The sequence below is a fragment of the Prenolepis imparis genome, unplaced genomic scaffold (assembly GCF_030444845.1).
Source record: "Prenolepis imparis isolate NDT839.2.m4 unplaced genomic scaffold, iyPreImpa1.0 SCAF_15, whole genome shotgun sequence".
NCBI classification, from domain to species: Eukaryota; Metazoa; Arthropoda; class Insecta; order Hymenoptera; family Formicidae; genus Prenolepis; species Prenolepis imparis.
Window position 1 is genome coordinate 4,279,261 of NW_028141173.1, and position 15,323 is coordinate 4,294,583.

The 15,323-nt window shown below is 31.4% G+C and overlaps 2 protein-coding genes across 4 annotated transcripts in view; one reads left to right on the forward strand and one right to left on the reverse strand.

Moving 5' to 3' along the window:
* Positions 1 to 3,655, forward strand: part of LOC145945930 (uncharacterized) — a 52,433-nt gene extending 48,778 nt beyond the window's left edge. Inside the window, exons 22-27 of the mRNA XM_083055220.1 lie at positions 102 to 394; positions 558 to 645; positions 732 to 902; positions 1,022 to 1,207; positions 1,680 to 1,972; positions 2,342 to 3,655. Coding sequence (XP_082911346.1) covers positions 102 to 394; positions 558 to 645; positions 732 to 902; positions 1,022 to 1,207; positions 1,680 to 1,972; positions 2,342 to 2,845 — 1,535 coding nt within the window. The 3' untranslated portion in view covers positions 2,846 to 3,655. The remainder of the gene's footprint in view (positions 1 to 101; positions 395 to 557; positions 646 to 731; positions 903 to 1,021; positions 1,208 to 1,679; positions 1,973 to 2,341) is intronic.
* Positions 3,656 to 4,487: 832 nt separating this feature from the next.
* LOC145945931 (uncharacterized) overlaps positions 4,488 to 15,323 on the reverse strand; it is a 130,853-nt gene continuing 120,017 nt past the window's right edge. For all 3 annotated transcript variants that reach the window (XM_083055221.1, XM_083055223.1, XM_083055222.1), the window contains 3 exons: positions 14,383 to 14,559; positions 11,047 to 11,123; positions 4,488 to 7,369 (listed from right to left, as the gene is read on the reverse strand). In XM_083055221.1, coding sequence (XP_082911347.1) covers positions 7,301 to 7,369; positions 11,047 to 11,123; positions 14,383 to 14,559 — 323 coding nt within the window. In that variant the 3' untranslated portion in view covers positions 4,488 to 7,300. The remainder of the gene's footprint in view (positions 7,370 to 11,046; positions 11,124 to 14,382; positions 14,560 to 15,323) is intronic.

The following is a 15,323-nucleotide window of genomic DNA, read 5'->3' on the forward strand; positions in this document are numbered from 1 at the left end:
CTTAATCGACTCTTTTTTTAACACAGTTAATTCGATAACTTATTTTTTCCTCGAAAGAAATACTTAGATCTTTATAATTTATTACTCTTTGTTCCGAATAGGTCCTAGGGGATTCGTTGGCATACCAGGTGCACCAGGTTTGGAAGGATTGCAAGGCTTCCCCGGAGCACCAGGTCCGAAAGGTTTCCGTGGAGAGCCAGGAATATCCGCGGGTAGCGTGAAAGGACAGCCCGGTGAACGTGGATGGCCTGGATTAGATGGTCGACCCGGACCGATAGGATTAAAAGGTGACTCCGGTCTATCTGGTTTTGACGGATTACCAGGACCAAAAGGAGAAAGAGGAGAGATTGGTGAACCTGGTCTACATGGATTACCTGGCCGTGAAGGACCACAAGTAAGTGTCGCGAATTATAATCATCGCGATTAGATATATATTTAAGTATTCGTTAGTTTTTTCACGTAGATAAATTTAATAGAAAAAAGAAACAGTTGTTAGTATGCATATTAAAAGATCGATGTAAATTAAACTATTATAAATGATTGTATTTTTCTGATAGGGACCGAAAGGAGAACCCGGAATGAATCCTTTCCCTCCTTTCCCGAGAAAAGGACTCGCCGGTGATACAGGAGTTCTCGGATTGCCAGGTACTATCTTTTTCTTTCTAGAAAAATAATTATATTTTAATCAATGGAAGAGTACAGTAAAAAAAATACTGTGTGGATACGTGCAGGTTTCCCTGGACTACAGGGAATGATGGGTGAACCTGGCAAGGATGGTTTGCCTGGACGAATAGGTGAAAGAGGTATAATCGGTATTCCTGGACCACAAGGATCGGATGGTAAAGATGGGCCTTCCGGATATCAAGGTTCCCCTGGAACAACCGGGCGACAAGGACCACCAGGTATGTTTAATTATTTGACACTGAAAGATAATTTTACTCTTGAATCAAAAACTATTATAAGACATTTTTAATGTCCATTACTTTTTGTCTATATTAAATTGAGAAAATTAATTTCTCAGGTTTTCAAGGCGCACCCGGTGCACCAGCGCCGAACGGGGTTGGCCCAAGGGACAGAGGTTTTTACTTTGCACGTCACTCTCAAACCGAAATGATACCGACCTGTCCTAAGAACACCGTAAAGTTATGGGAAGGATTTTCTTTATTACATACCATGGGTAATGGACGACCTTACACTCAAGACCTCGGTAAGCAGTATAATAATGTCTTTTTTCAACTAAATCTCTCTCTCTCTCTCTCGTTGACATGCCGCAAAATAACGTATAAATTTAGTTCATATATATTTTCTAAAATTAAAATATCAATTTCACAATTGTCAAATTAAAATTCAAATTTAATTAGTAAATTGAAGTATATTAGTTATTTAAACTCGATTAATATTTTTTGACAGTTATCAACTAGTTTCTGTCAAAACTGATTAATGGAGTTTAAATAAACTTTATACATATATATATATATATATATATATATATATATTTTTTTTTTGTTTTTAAATATCAATCTTTTTAATATAAAATCGAGGAATAGAGTCAATACAAGCGCGTAGCGCGCGCTTGTTTAGTGTGCTAATATATATATGAAATTAATATATAATTAAATAAAGAATAATATATTACAAAAATATGTATGATTCTCGAATGATAAACTTTTGTTATTCAGGCACTGCTGGCAGTTGCATCAAGAAATTCTCTACTATGCCCTTCCTATTCTGTAATTTGAACAACGTATGTGATTACGCCAATCGTAACGACTACAGCTACTGGCTTAGCACAACCGAGCCTATGCCAATGAGTATGACGCCAATACCGGCACCGGAAGTTGGTAGATACATATCGAGATGTTCCGTTTGCGAGGCACCTACAAGAGCAATAGCTGTCCACAGTCAATCCATGGCGATACCCCAGTGCCCAGGTGGCTGGAAGGAAATCTGGGTGGGATACAGTTTCCTCATGGTGAGAGAATCGATCGTCAAACATGATTCGATAAAAATTCCATTAATTTTTAAATAACATATAGACTAAATGCGATGCTTTAAATCAGTATTAAGAGACATCAGTATTTTGATGCGATAGTTTATATATTTTCAAACTTTTAATTTATCTGAAATATTTTCCATTAAGACAATACATTCTTCTACAAAAACAGTTTGTCAGAGAAACCTTGATACATCTTCTCCATTATGTGCTATTATATAATATAATAAATTATCTTTCTTAAGCTTTATCAGAAGAGCTTCATCTATAAAGAATCACACATTTAATCAAACTAATTTTTCACCAGAGTTCCTTAGCAGAAATTACGAATACTTTTCTGAATTACAGCACAGAGACGCAGGCGCCGACGGCGGTGGCCAATCCTTGGTCTCGCCTGGATCCTGCCTGGAGGAGTTCCGCGTCAGGCCGTTCATCGAGTGCCGCGGCCTCGGCACCTGCAACTACTTCGCCACCGCGACGTCGTACTGGCTGGCGACCATCCACGACGACGAGATGTTCCGCAAACCGCTGCAGCAGACGCTCAAGGCCGACCATACGTCTCGGGTAAGTCGCTGCACCGTCTGCATCCGTCAACGTGGCGGTGAGGACGAGCCTTCTTACGGACGGCAGGTCCTGAAACCCTTCACATCGAATAACGAACGAGCACCGAACAACGTTTACTACCCTCCGGCGCCGCCGCCCCGTTATCCTCCGGATTATCAGCCCCCGCCCCTATCGTCGCCTAGGTATCCCGGCAGACGCGTCATACCACCACATCACTTCCGCAGGAGAGGTCGCTTTCGCGGAAGACAAGGCGAACGACCGATAGAATTGCCCGATAATAATCCATAGATCGGCAACGAGAATCGAAAGAAATCACATCAGTGATGATGCAAGGGCGTAGCGAGCCTATGTATATAAAGGAGAAACTTTTTTTAAAAATATATTAGTTAAGTTATATTCCGGGCCAGGTGCTTTTTTTAGCTCGTAAATCTTACACCGGGTATAAAGCAACGGATAACGCGTATAAATATCCAAGAACCAGCAGCGAGAAGTTCGAGATAAATCCAGATGACGAGTCTGGAAAATGTAAGGAAACCCTTCTTGCATCTTTCGGGCTCTTCTTATTTAGAAAAGAAATTTCAATTAATAATTAGTGTCAATTAATTTCCGTGTCAATTAATAATTAATTTAATAAAAATTAACATTGTATTTTTAATTAATATACAGAAGTTGTAGCAGAATATCTCGTTCTCTCAAATTGAAAGCGTTATTTTGAAGACTCCTGTTGGAACCACGAATCTGGACCGCTTATCTTCAAACATCCTTATCTCGGACTCTTCTGTCGCTCTTGGAATTTGTCGGCGTTACTCGTTCTTATCCTGTACGTGCAAGGTTCATGCACCTAGTCTCTTCCTGCGTGTCCGATAAAAAGCGCCGCCGGCTGCCACGAAGCCATATAACTGCCTTATGCCAAATAAAAAAATAAAATTTCGTCGTGTCTGGCCATCGCAAACTGCCAATAATAACGTCGCGCTCGCCGACGCGATCCAGATGAGATTACAAGAATATGATAATTAAATTAACGTTATATGTACGTTGTATCGCTATCGTATAACTATTATATATCGCATTGAATAAAGATCTTTTTGTATAAGCTAACCGATGTCTTTCCGAAACATCATCTCCTTTTCATAAAATTTATAAACGTCAGCGCAAAAATGAATAATAAATAATAAATTAGCTATACAGCAGCAATTTTTCGAATTGTAGATTTATAACAAAATTTTGTCCGCTTGATGAGCAAAAAGCAAAGAGAGAAATTGAGCTTAGTAAAATTAATTCCTGTACTTTACAATGAACGAAAAAAAAGAATAATACATCTTGTTAAGACTATCTGCAATCTAAAAATAATATATATCACTGGTAACTTCTTCAGCAAATCTGAAAATTAAATATAAACGAAAATAATTAAAGGAAAGGAGATTGTCAGGAATATATCTCTTATATAAAACGTTCGCAAAAAAAGCTATCGAAAGAGCCAAACTGAAAGAAGCAAAAGAGCGTTGAAATCATTTGACAGTTTTAATAAAAGGCGAACGGGCCTTGTTCAGGATACACGCATACAAGCTCGTCGTACGAAAATGAACGTACACGGTGAGAGATCGATATTATTATATTTATATTTATAAAATTATTCATCATTAGAAAGCACATATGATCTATCTATATGACGTAATTTGCTACGCACACCCGCGTACGAGCGTGCCTACGAACAACGCACGCATCCACGCACACATACATACACACATACATACATACATACATACACACACACACACACACACACACATACACACACTACGCGCGTAAATCACTACGTCGTTCTATCTCGCGCACACTGACATAAGCACGCACACGCGCGGACATACACAAACATGTACGTGCATACTATAATCTCGTGATCCTTTTTTCCTCTGCCTCTCTCACCCTCTTATTCTTCTTCCCTTTTATTTTTTTCCACACACTCTTCCTATTCTTTCTCTCTCGTACGCGTAATATACGTATCCAGACGTTCACAGGCAAGTACATGCCTATGTATGTACGTGTACATATTCAGAGTACCTCACGGATGTGTTCTTTTTATAAGGAGATTACAACTTTGTAACTGCTTCTTTTTTCATTGGAAGAAAAAGCAACAGGGGATACACACGAGCAGGTCAAATATTTAAATGTCATCACAGTATCAATCGTCATCGTTATCATCGCCATATATGTCGTTTCCCTCGCACCCTCGGACATAAAACATGATCGTATATAGTCATGCATTTATACAAAATATCGAAAGCAATAACCTTACGCGCGAACCAAAAAGTCCCTTTTTTTTCTTCTTCTTTCACTTCTCCCTCTTATTATGTACATTTCGAAAAAAGATCCCGAGCCGTACTACTTATCCGTAAATTAAATTCGAAATCACACGAATCCCTTTTCCTTTCGCTGAGAGAAGACTTTTAAAATTTAACAAAAAAGAAACCACGAGACGGACGCATATAAATATATATAATACACGCCAAATAACGCTATAAATATAATAATACACGCCAAATAACGCTAATAATTGCCACACCCGCGTCCGTCCAAATCACATTTGAAAATCACGGCCGAAACGGAAAAGAGAAACGTTCAATATATAGATAAATTTTCGCTTATACAAAAAATAAAATAAAATACAATCAAAATCAACCGACGTTTCTCGTTCTAATCGCGTTATCTTATATATTCGCGGGTCCCATCGTTATTCACTCATTCAAAAAGCTCCGGTAGCGATTTCTTCCAACTCTTTTTTTTTTTTTTTTAAATAGATGTGAACTTCCTGGAAAAATAAGACACTTGCGTGAGATTTCTTTCATATGTATGTACACACGCGTATACGCACATACACACGCGTAGCGTCGTGTGCATATACACGTGTAAGGTGTATCGATTAGGATTTTTCTTTTTTCCTTTTCCTCTCTCATTTATATATAACAACATATGTATGTGTGTGTGTCGTTTAGAAGTAATTCAGTGTGCATCTAAGACCCAAAAGAGAATTATTACCGAGCTATGCAAAATAGAAGATCGATTTTTCCTCTTTCTTTCTTTCTCCCTTCCTTTCCTCGTCTTCGCCATGTATAGATATATAAATATACGTCAATTTATATATCGATTATACATAAATAATATCCGCTCCTATTACTTATGTATAACGCGTACATAAACCCACTATACATATATATACATATACATTTATACAATATATATTTATATTTATATTTATATATATAAAGGTACTCTTACTATTGAATAGAAATATGCATATTCCATTGTGTTCAATAATATCAATATTGATATAATAATAATAAAATAATAATATATAATAATAATAATTATCCTTACTATTATATAATAATATAGTAATTGCAACAAGAATATTGGTAATAGTGATAATAATAATAATGTCGATAATAATAATAATATTAATAATAATATAATAATAAAATAAAATAATTAATAGTTATTACAATATAATAATAGTTATAATCATATTAACACAACAACAAGTATTCTTTGTCACATTTTGGTTGCAGATTTTCTTACAATCACAAATATATATATTATTCATAAATGTAATAGTCGAAAGGATGTTAAATTAAGGAGAATATGTGAATATAGAGTGCTCTATTTTCTTTCTTTCCTCTCTGTGTAGAATAATTAAATCCTATAAATAGTATATCTCTATCTTCAACAGCCAGTGGTATAGTAAAGTATACCTTATTTTTTATTTTTATCTTTTTTTTTGTTGAGGTACCTATATATAGTATTTCCTCTCCCCGTTTTTCCGCCCTTCTTGTTGATATATATACCAAATACAATACTGACGGAGAACGTGACATGCACACACGCACACATACACACACAAATATAGCACACATACATACATACATACACAAATCTATCGACAGGTAAAATGCGGATGTGGGCTTATCGTCCGTATGCCTGCGATCTTTGCAGCTTATATCTTTTCGTTCGTCTTTTAAAAATCGGGATGAGAGTTCGACGAGAGAAAGATCCTTTCTTTTTCCAAAAATAAACAAAACGAAGAAAAAGAAACAAGCGTCGCGAGTCGATTCTCTTTCGCGCGTTTCATTCCTCGCGATATTCCTGACGAAACAACACGCGTGTACCTTTTCATCCAGGAAATCTTGACACAGCCAAAACGAAAACGAAAACTTTTGGTCCTTCGAGTTTCTTTTTTCGAAAAGCAAAGGAAAAGGGAAAAAGTCCAGCTGTTCTCCCTCCCTTTTGCTCCATCTCTCTCTGACTCTTTATACACATCTACATAATCCATCTCTATCTCTATATAATTTATTCTCCTTTTTCTTATTTCTCTCTCTCTCTCTCTCTCTCGCTCGCTCGCTCGTCCCTTTTTTTCTCCTCGATGTTGATCGAGGGGCAATATTTTTCTAGAGAGCACTGCGCTAAGTTTTGCATTGTATTTGGTGATACGTATATGAATACTGACTCCGTGTATGGCGTTACATATAATACAATAGTATCCATTACGTATAAGAATGTATATGCATTTTATAATTTTTCTCTCTTATACTCTGTCGCACATTCTCTTTTTTTCTCACTCTCATTCTTTGCTTTCGCTCTCTTCTTCACGTTTTTACGTCTTACATCTCCGTGTTTCGATCTCTCTGCACACACTCAAACATATATTACATATAATCTTTTACTGCGTGACGGGATGATGGCCTGCAGTCACTCGGACAGTAGCTTCTGCAGCAACGACGACTTTGGATCACCTCGTGCCACCTCCTCTATAGTAGTCTGAAATTAAAAGGCTTCATAAGAATTGGGTTTTTTATATATTTTTTTATTTATTTACTTTTTTTATGTCTACGTAAATTTCAAAACCAATCGCGGAGAAAGATTTGTTTAGATATTTCAACAATTTATGAATTTTTCGTCAAAACGATTCACGAATAATAAAAATTTTAATTTTTTATATGAATAGCACCAAGTATTTACGAAATCAGATATTTCTGGTAGGACGAATCTGTGAATTCAAAGATATGAATCAGTGAAACTAAGAAATTCACAAAATGTTTTCAAGCCAAAGATCCAAGAATTTATATTATTAAAAAATTATGGATCTGCAATTCCGAAATAAAATGATGTATAGATATCCAAGGAATAAAGAGCAAGATCTCTATAGTGAATTATATATTTCTCCGTCAATCGATTTGATAATCACTTTAATGAATAAACAATCTACTGCATTTTTTCTATCGTACAGAATCGAACATTGATATCTTCAAGTATATAGTTTTTTATAATCGCGTTAACACTTTTATAAAATAACGTATATTAACTGTTCAGATGTTTGTCAAATAACACAAGAATCTCAAATGCCTATATTTTCAATATTCAGATGCATGAATCCTTTCGATAAGATTCAGATATGTTTAAATAATGTTTCAGCCTGATACAATGTTAAAAAATAAAATCATACTAAAGCCACATAGCAACTACACATTCAATATCTCAATGCACGATAATGGCTGCTATGGCAGCAAAATTTTTCGAACAAAAAAATGCTTTGTTAATTGCCAATTGGATATTTTTCACAATCATGTAAATAAAAAATAAACCCTCGTCTTTTTACAAAGCAGATATCTAGTATTGATAATTACTGAACTTTTTAATCCGTTTCATTTCCAGATATAATAAATTTTTTTTTAATTTTATATTAATAAATATTTATTATAATTGAGTATAATAATAATTTGTGTACGATATTCTAATAATATTATTTTAATACATATATACTTAAATAAATTTTTTAACTTTTTTTTTGTTACGTCAAAAATGTGATTAATATATTCTATTGTACATCATTTTACATATAATTTACCCGAAAATTGTCGCTGTAAAAGCATTTATTTTATAAAAAAAAATTGAGGAAGTTATATGTCAAAAATCTATAATCACATTCTAGAGTTCCCTCTTCAAATAATTTTATAATATATTTAATATATAGGAAGAAAGAGAATATATGTATACTTAAAGATTCATACAAATTGAAAATTAGATTGTCTTTCTAGACACTACACCTCTTCTTTTTGTAGCACTAGCGAGTCTCCTCATGCAACAAGAACAATCGCTCTCGAAGAAAAAAAAAAAAAGAAATTCAGTACAACGCGCAGATATCTAGTTGGCTCACTGTGAAAAAGCATTACGATACTAGACGCACGTTATACAATGCAACAAATGATAGTACGATTACTAATTACTCTGAATGAGCTAAAGCTTACAACACCATCACCCTGTAGATACAAAAGGAGACACTTTACTTGGCACTGATTATATGGACGCTTAATACGGTAACGAGGACATAGCGCTCTAAAATCTTAATTAAAAAAAAAAAGATATCGAAGAAAGATCAAAAAATCTAAAGTACTTCTTAAAATGTGAGAGAAATTGCCTTCAATAATTAAGAGAGTTCTTTCTTTGTTCATATATATATATATATATATATATATATATATATATATATATATAATATACTTGAATATAATAGCATAATAATATAGATTATAATTTGTATGATCAATTCAATCTAAATTAATTTAATAAAAGAAAAGTAATTATATAATTTTTTTTATAAGCTATGTAAAGATTAAGTTCGATGCATTTTTATTTTACAAAGTATATGATCTCTAAAACTATTTTTAATGCAATGAATATTTTAATTACATATATCTCATTAAGTTTACAAATTTATTGCCTATAATTCAGAATTGAATTTTTCTAAATAAAATAATTTCAACTGACTGAATGCTATTACTATTTTTCTCATTTTTATCTACGAGATTAAATATTTTGAACTTTAAATTTGACTTATTGTTAGAAGTTAAAAAGCAATGTTCGTTTGAAAATGGAGAGTAAGATTTATCAATTATCTAATCCTAAAACTTCTATTCCAATATATAAAATGTATTTTTCCGACATTTATATTAACAAAAGTGAATAAAATCATGAGATTAGCGGAACATTATTGCTGACGTTATATCAGCCGTACGCTTAAGTGAAAAATAAATACAAAAATTTTAAAAAAATTACTCATTACAATTAAAATAAAAATTAATCTGGCGCGAGAAGTACGATTAGTCTTTACGCAAAATGTAATGCAATTCGTGTGAACGCGCTATACATTATGCAAAGGCAATTAATGTGTTTAGCTAATTGCGTCTTAATCAAATAACATCTTGAACAAAAATTCACTTGATATAATAATATCAAGAATCTTAAAATCAGCTTGTTCGATATAGCTACGTAAAAGAAAACAGCGTTTCTTAGGGACGTAAAACACTGAGTGTAAAACTTAAATGTCTTCAGTAATTTGCGTTTAATGTATCTTTGGAAAAATTGTGCTTCTTAATAAAATTTTTATTTATGTAAGAAATAAATATTCTTATTTTTCTCAATAAAAGAATATTGTTTCGAAAAAGTCTGTAAAATAGATTACGTAACATTTCAATTTATGTATGAAGATAAACTTTAACTAATAATTGTTATAAATTAATATAAAAATTGCACATTTAATTTCACATTTTAAAAGTCTATACAATAACTAAGAAGACTCGACAAAATAATTGAAAATTTATGTTTAAAAAAATCGCGTGATATTCATGCTATAAAAAAATATAGAAATAGATGAATTAATATAAATCGAAAAAATTATTTCCATGTAAATAGATATTTAATCCTTTTGTGTTTCCTTTCGTTTCTTTCTTTACCTAATTAAAAATGTAAAGAAATAAAACTACAATATAATACTACTTTAACATTGCATGTAAAATATCTTTAAAATTCCACATAATTTAAAAGATATTTTCTTCTTTTTAAACTTTAATTTGATTGACGTGAGAAGTAAAATAAAAGATAAAGACAGAAGAAAAGGTATAAAAGAATAAATTCTACAACTATAAAGCCAATTCTTAATCGGGACGAATTAGAAATTCCTAAACTTTGCCAAATAAAGTCTATCAGTTCTTCTTAATTTAATTATATCTTCAGAGCAAATTTTAATTCTACAGAGTAAATTCTACTTTAGCATACAAAAAAGGAAGAGTTAAATTTTCTACTTATCGCCATTACATAATAAAAAAATTCGAGAGAATATCATTACTCAAAAGTAACGATATATACAATGCTAAGATGTAGTCATCAAATGACGGCCTGCGCATGCATATGTAAAAAGAGAGCTCTAAAATACGAAATTAAAATTTTTAAAAAAAGTAAGTATGTAATCCCCTACACAAGTTTTACGCTCAGTGCGCATAATATAATATATAATAGAGAGAGAGAGATCATTAAACATGTTTCGTGCACAATCAGTTCTGAAGCCAAGCGTATAGAGGGAAGACATAGCATAACAAAATCAATAAAATAAAAAAAAAAGATGTAAAAGTAATTATATTGTCGGAATGTGGGGTTCTTACCCTGGAGGACGAGGGGGCACTTCCGGCGCTCCCAATGGCCCAGCTCTTGGCGGGGCCATCGCTAACCACAGCCTCACCTAGTTGGGACATCGTAACAGTAGACGTTACCACAATCTTTGTAGAACAAGAGATATTATGCCTCTCTTTATAAGAAGCGAGAGATTACGCATTCAATGAAATCGGGAACGCACGTGCTGACACTTACACGTGTCTCGATCTGTACTCATAATATGATTTGAGAATTCTCGTTTTGTTTTCTCTGTCGTGAGAGATTTATCTGAATGCCAACAACCTCATATGTTTATTAAAATTCAATGAGACAGAAACAATTTTTTTTTTAATTCACTTTTACATTTCTAAGATGTGGAAGATAGAATTTTATTAGGAAAGATAAGTCTTTTGCGAATTTAGAATCATCCTGAAATAATCGTTCTATATAAAGACATGGAATCTGAGGGAGATGCGTTGTATAAGTGTAATAATTATAAGTTGTAATAATCGCGTGCGATAACACAAATCTAGAAAATGTGCATGATCTACGAGGGGGAAAACTATACATAACTGCCTGTAATACTTTTTCACAGTACTCACTCGTGAAATTCACGTCATATACTATATGTATATACGAGAAAATAAGAACTGCGGAATTATACAATGTATAACGGAGTTGTGAGAGATTGCGATTCTCGATCAAATTCAAGGAGAGAAATAAAAAATAGAAAATGATGCTCCTTTATAGAGAAATAAATGCAGAGGGAAATAAACTTAATTAAATTTACCTTGCCTTATCGCGATGGTAAAAGCACCCCAATAATTATTCGCAAATTTTCTATTTTTCGTGTACGCTTAAAATGTAAAGCGTACCACGAAATCTCACATTTTTTTGCTAATAAGTGACTGCTAAGTGTTTCACATTTTTTTCTATTACCTATATAACTCGTATAATAATTTCCTAATTTATAATTATTTACAAATTACAATTATATATGTACGTTTCTATTGAAAGCGCGATAATCTGGGTAATAGACAAAATTTTATAATTGCTCTCATTCTAATTTCAAATGTATAATTATTATCGCGCATCGAAAGAAAAATAATGTTGAATATAAAATTTAAATATTTATAGAAAAATTTAATTTTTTAAGTTTAATTATATGTAGAAAATTTTTTTTAATTTCTAGAAAAATTTAATTGTTGAAAATTCTCAGCCTTTGCTATGTGAGCTTTCAATCATTAAAGAAATTCAGCTGTATAGCTAATCACATTTCATCGTTTCTATACGACTTCGTAAGTAATTTAAATTACGGAATACAACGTAAAAGATATACATATATACATTTATATACTCATTTATATTTTTATTGCATTTGTATTTAGATTATTTTAAGCATATCAATCATATTATTTCCAAGATCATCTTGTTAAAAACTTTATAATTATATATAGAATGTTCTATAATTTAATTGCGCACTTTTACTTTCTCGAAAAAAAATAATATAAATATTCTTTACATTATTTTTTAATTATTTTAATTATTATTCTTATTTTTATCTGTTTATTATTTTTATAAATTAACTCAGACGATTTTTCGGACATATTAAAAGACATTTATTGTCGCACTATCGACACTACCTCTTTGCAAATTATATTCTCCTATTAACGCAGATGATTTTTCGAATATATTTAATGCCGCACTATCGACACTACCTCTTTGCAAATTATATTCTCCTATTAACGCAGATGAATTTTCGAATATATTTATTGCCGCACTATCGACACTACCTCTTTGCAAAATATGTTCGCCTATTAATTCAGACGATTTTTCGAACATATTAAAAGACATTTATTGCCGCACTATCGACACTACCTCTTTGCAAATTATATTCTCCTATTAACGCAGATGATTTTTCGAATATATTTATTGCCGCACTATCGACACTACCTCTTTGCAAAATATGTTCGCCTATTAACTCAGACGATTTTTCGGACATATTAAAAGACATTTATTGCCGCACTATCGACACTACCTCTTTGCAAATTATATTCTCCTATTAACGCAGATGATTTTTCGAATATATTTATTGCCGCACTATCGACACTACCTCTTTGCAAAATATGTTCGCCTATTAACTCAGACGATTTTTCGAACATAAATGACACATATTACTGCAGAGATAGTGCAGTCTGTTCTATAGTTATACATATATATTTATTTTTTTTACATTATTACTTTATATTATTTGTTATATATTTTTACATTATTATTATTTTATATATTTTATACATTATTTAAACAGATAAAAATAAGAATAATAATGAAAATAATTTAAAGAATATTTATATAATTTTTTTTCGAAAACGTAATATAAATGTTCTTTACATTATTTTTTAATTATTTTCATTATTATTCTTATTTTTATCTGTTTAAATAATGTATAAAATATATAAAATAATAATAATATAAAAATATATAACAAATAATATAAAGTAATAATGTAAAAAAAATAAATATATATGTATAACTATAGAACAGACTGCACTATCTCTGCAGTAATATGTGTCATTTATATCCGAGAAATCGTCTGAGTTAATAGGCGAACATATTTTGCAAAGAGGTAGTGTCGATAGTGCGGCAATAAATATATTCGAAAAATCATCTGCGTTAATAGGAGAATATAATTTGCAAAGAGGTAGTGTCGATAGTGCGGCAATAAATGTCTTTTAATATGTCCGAAAAATCGTCTGAGTTAATAGGCGAACATATTTTGCAAAGAGGTAGTGTCGATAGTGCGGCAATAAATATATTCGAAAAATCATCTGCGTTAATAGGAGAATATAATTTGCAAAGAGGTAGTGTCGATAGTGCGGCAATAAATGTCTTTTAATATGTCCGAAAAATCGTCTGAGTTAATATATAAAAATAATAAACAGATAAAAATAAGAATAATAATTAAAATAATTAAAAAATAATGTAAAGAATATTTATATTTTTTTTATTCGAAAAAGTAAAAGTTTGCGCAATTAAATTATAGAACATTCTATATATAATTATAAAGTTTAAAAAGATGATCTTGGAAATAATATGATTGATATGCTTAAAATAATCTAAATACAAATGCAATAAAAATATAAATGAGTAATAAATGTATATATATATATAAATGTGTACATAAATGTATGTATACATAAATGTATGTATATATAAATGTGTACATAAATGTATATATATATATATAAACGTGTACATAAATGTATATATATGTATATATATATATATATATATATATATATATATATATATATATATATATATATATATATATAATGCACGCATACCTGCAGAAGACATCTCGAACGTCAGACCAAGTGCTTCAAGATCGTCCTGAGAAACTTGACCAGAAAGATTGTTCTGTAGGTTGTTGGGTACTCTCTGTTGCTGCTGCTGCTGTTGTGTTCGCGCACCGACAATCGCCCGCAATTCTTGTCGTACAAATTCCGAGGTGCTGGCATTACCTGGGACAAGGAAAATTTCTATAAGCAAGTCTCTCTCGTCAATTGTACGTCGCAGTTTTTAATTTCGATCTGTGCTATCTGTATGATCTTAAAAAAATTACATATTATGAGTTTACGAAATTTTACTCAACCATTGTCACAGTACAAAGATTATATTTGTAGCGTAAAAATTCTGCGACGATATATCTCAGTATATATATAAGAAAAGTAAAATTTTACATAAGATAAATTCGATTAAAAATAGAGATGACTCGATTTGTCATTTTTTATTATTAAATTTAAAAAATGAAATTTTTTCTATATTTAAATTTTATATTTAACATTTGTTTTATTTGTCAATAAAATATTTTTAAAAATACCATCGTGCACTTTCTCTGAATATAGATATTTTGATAAATCTAAAATTGACTTTTCTTTTTTGATGAAGATTTAAATTCGTGTTCACAATATTTTCATTTTTTTTTTAATTTAAATACAGTGTCTCTCCCTTTGTAAGATTGTAAGATCGTGAGTTATATCCTCATTTTTCAAGCAAGCAATAAGCCTTACTCGATACCGAAATGAACTCTCTAAAATATGGTCTACTTCATTTTTATCTCACTCTCATCCATAACTTTTCTCTAGAAACTAAAAAATAAACTTTCGCTATTTTTCATTCCTAGGGAAAAGTTACATGATTGTAAAAATAATACTGTCAAGATTAAGGCCTATTATATTAAATAAACGAAGACGCATCTCGCCTTGTAATTTATAATTAATAATCT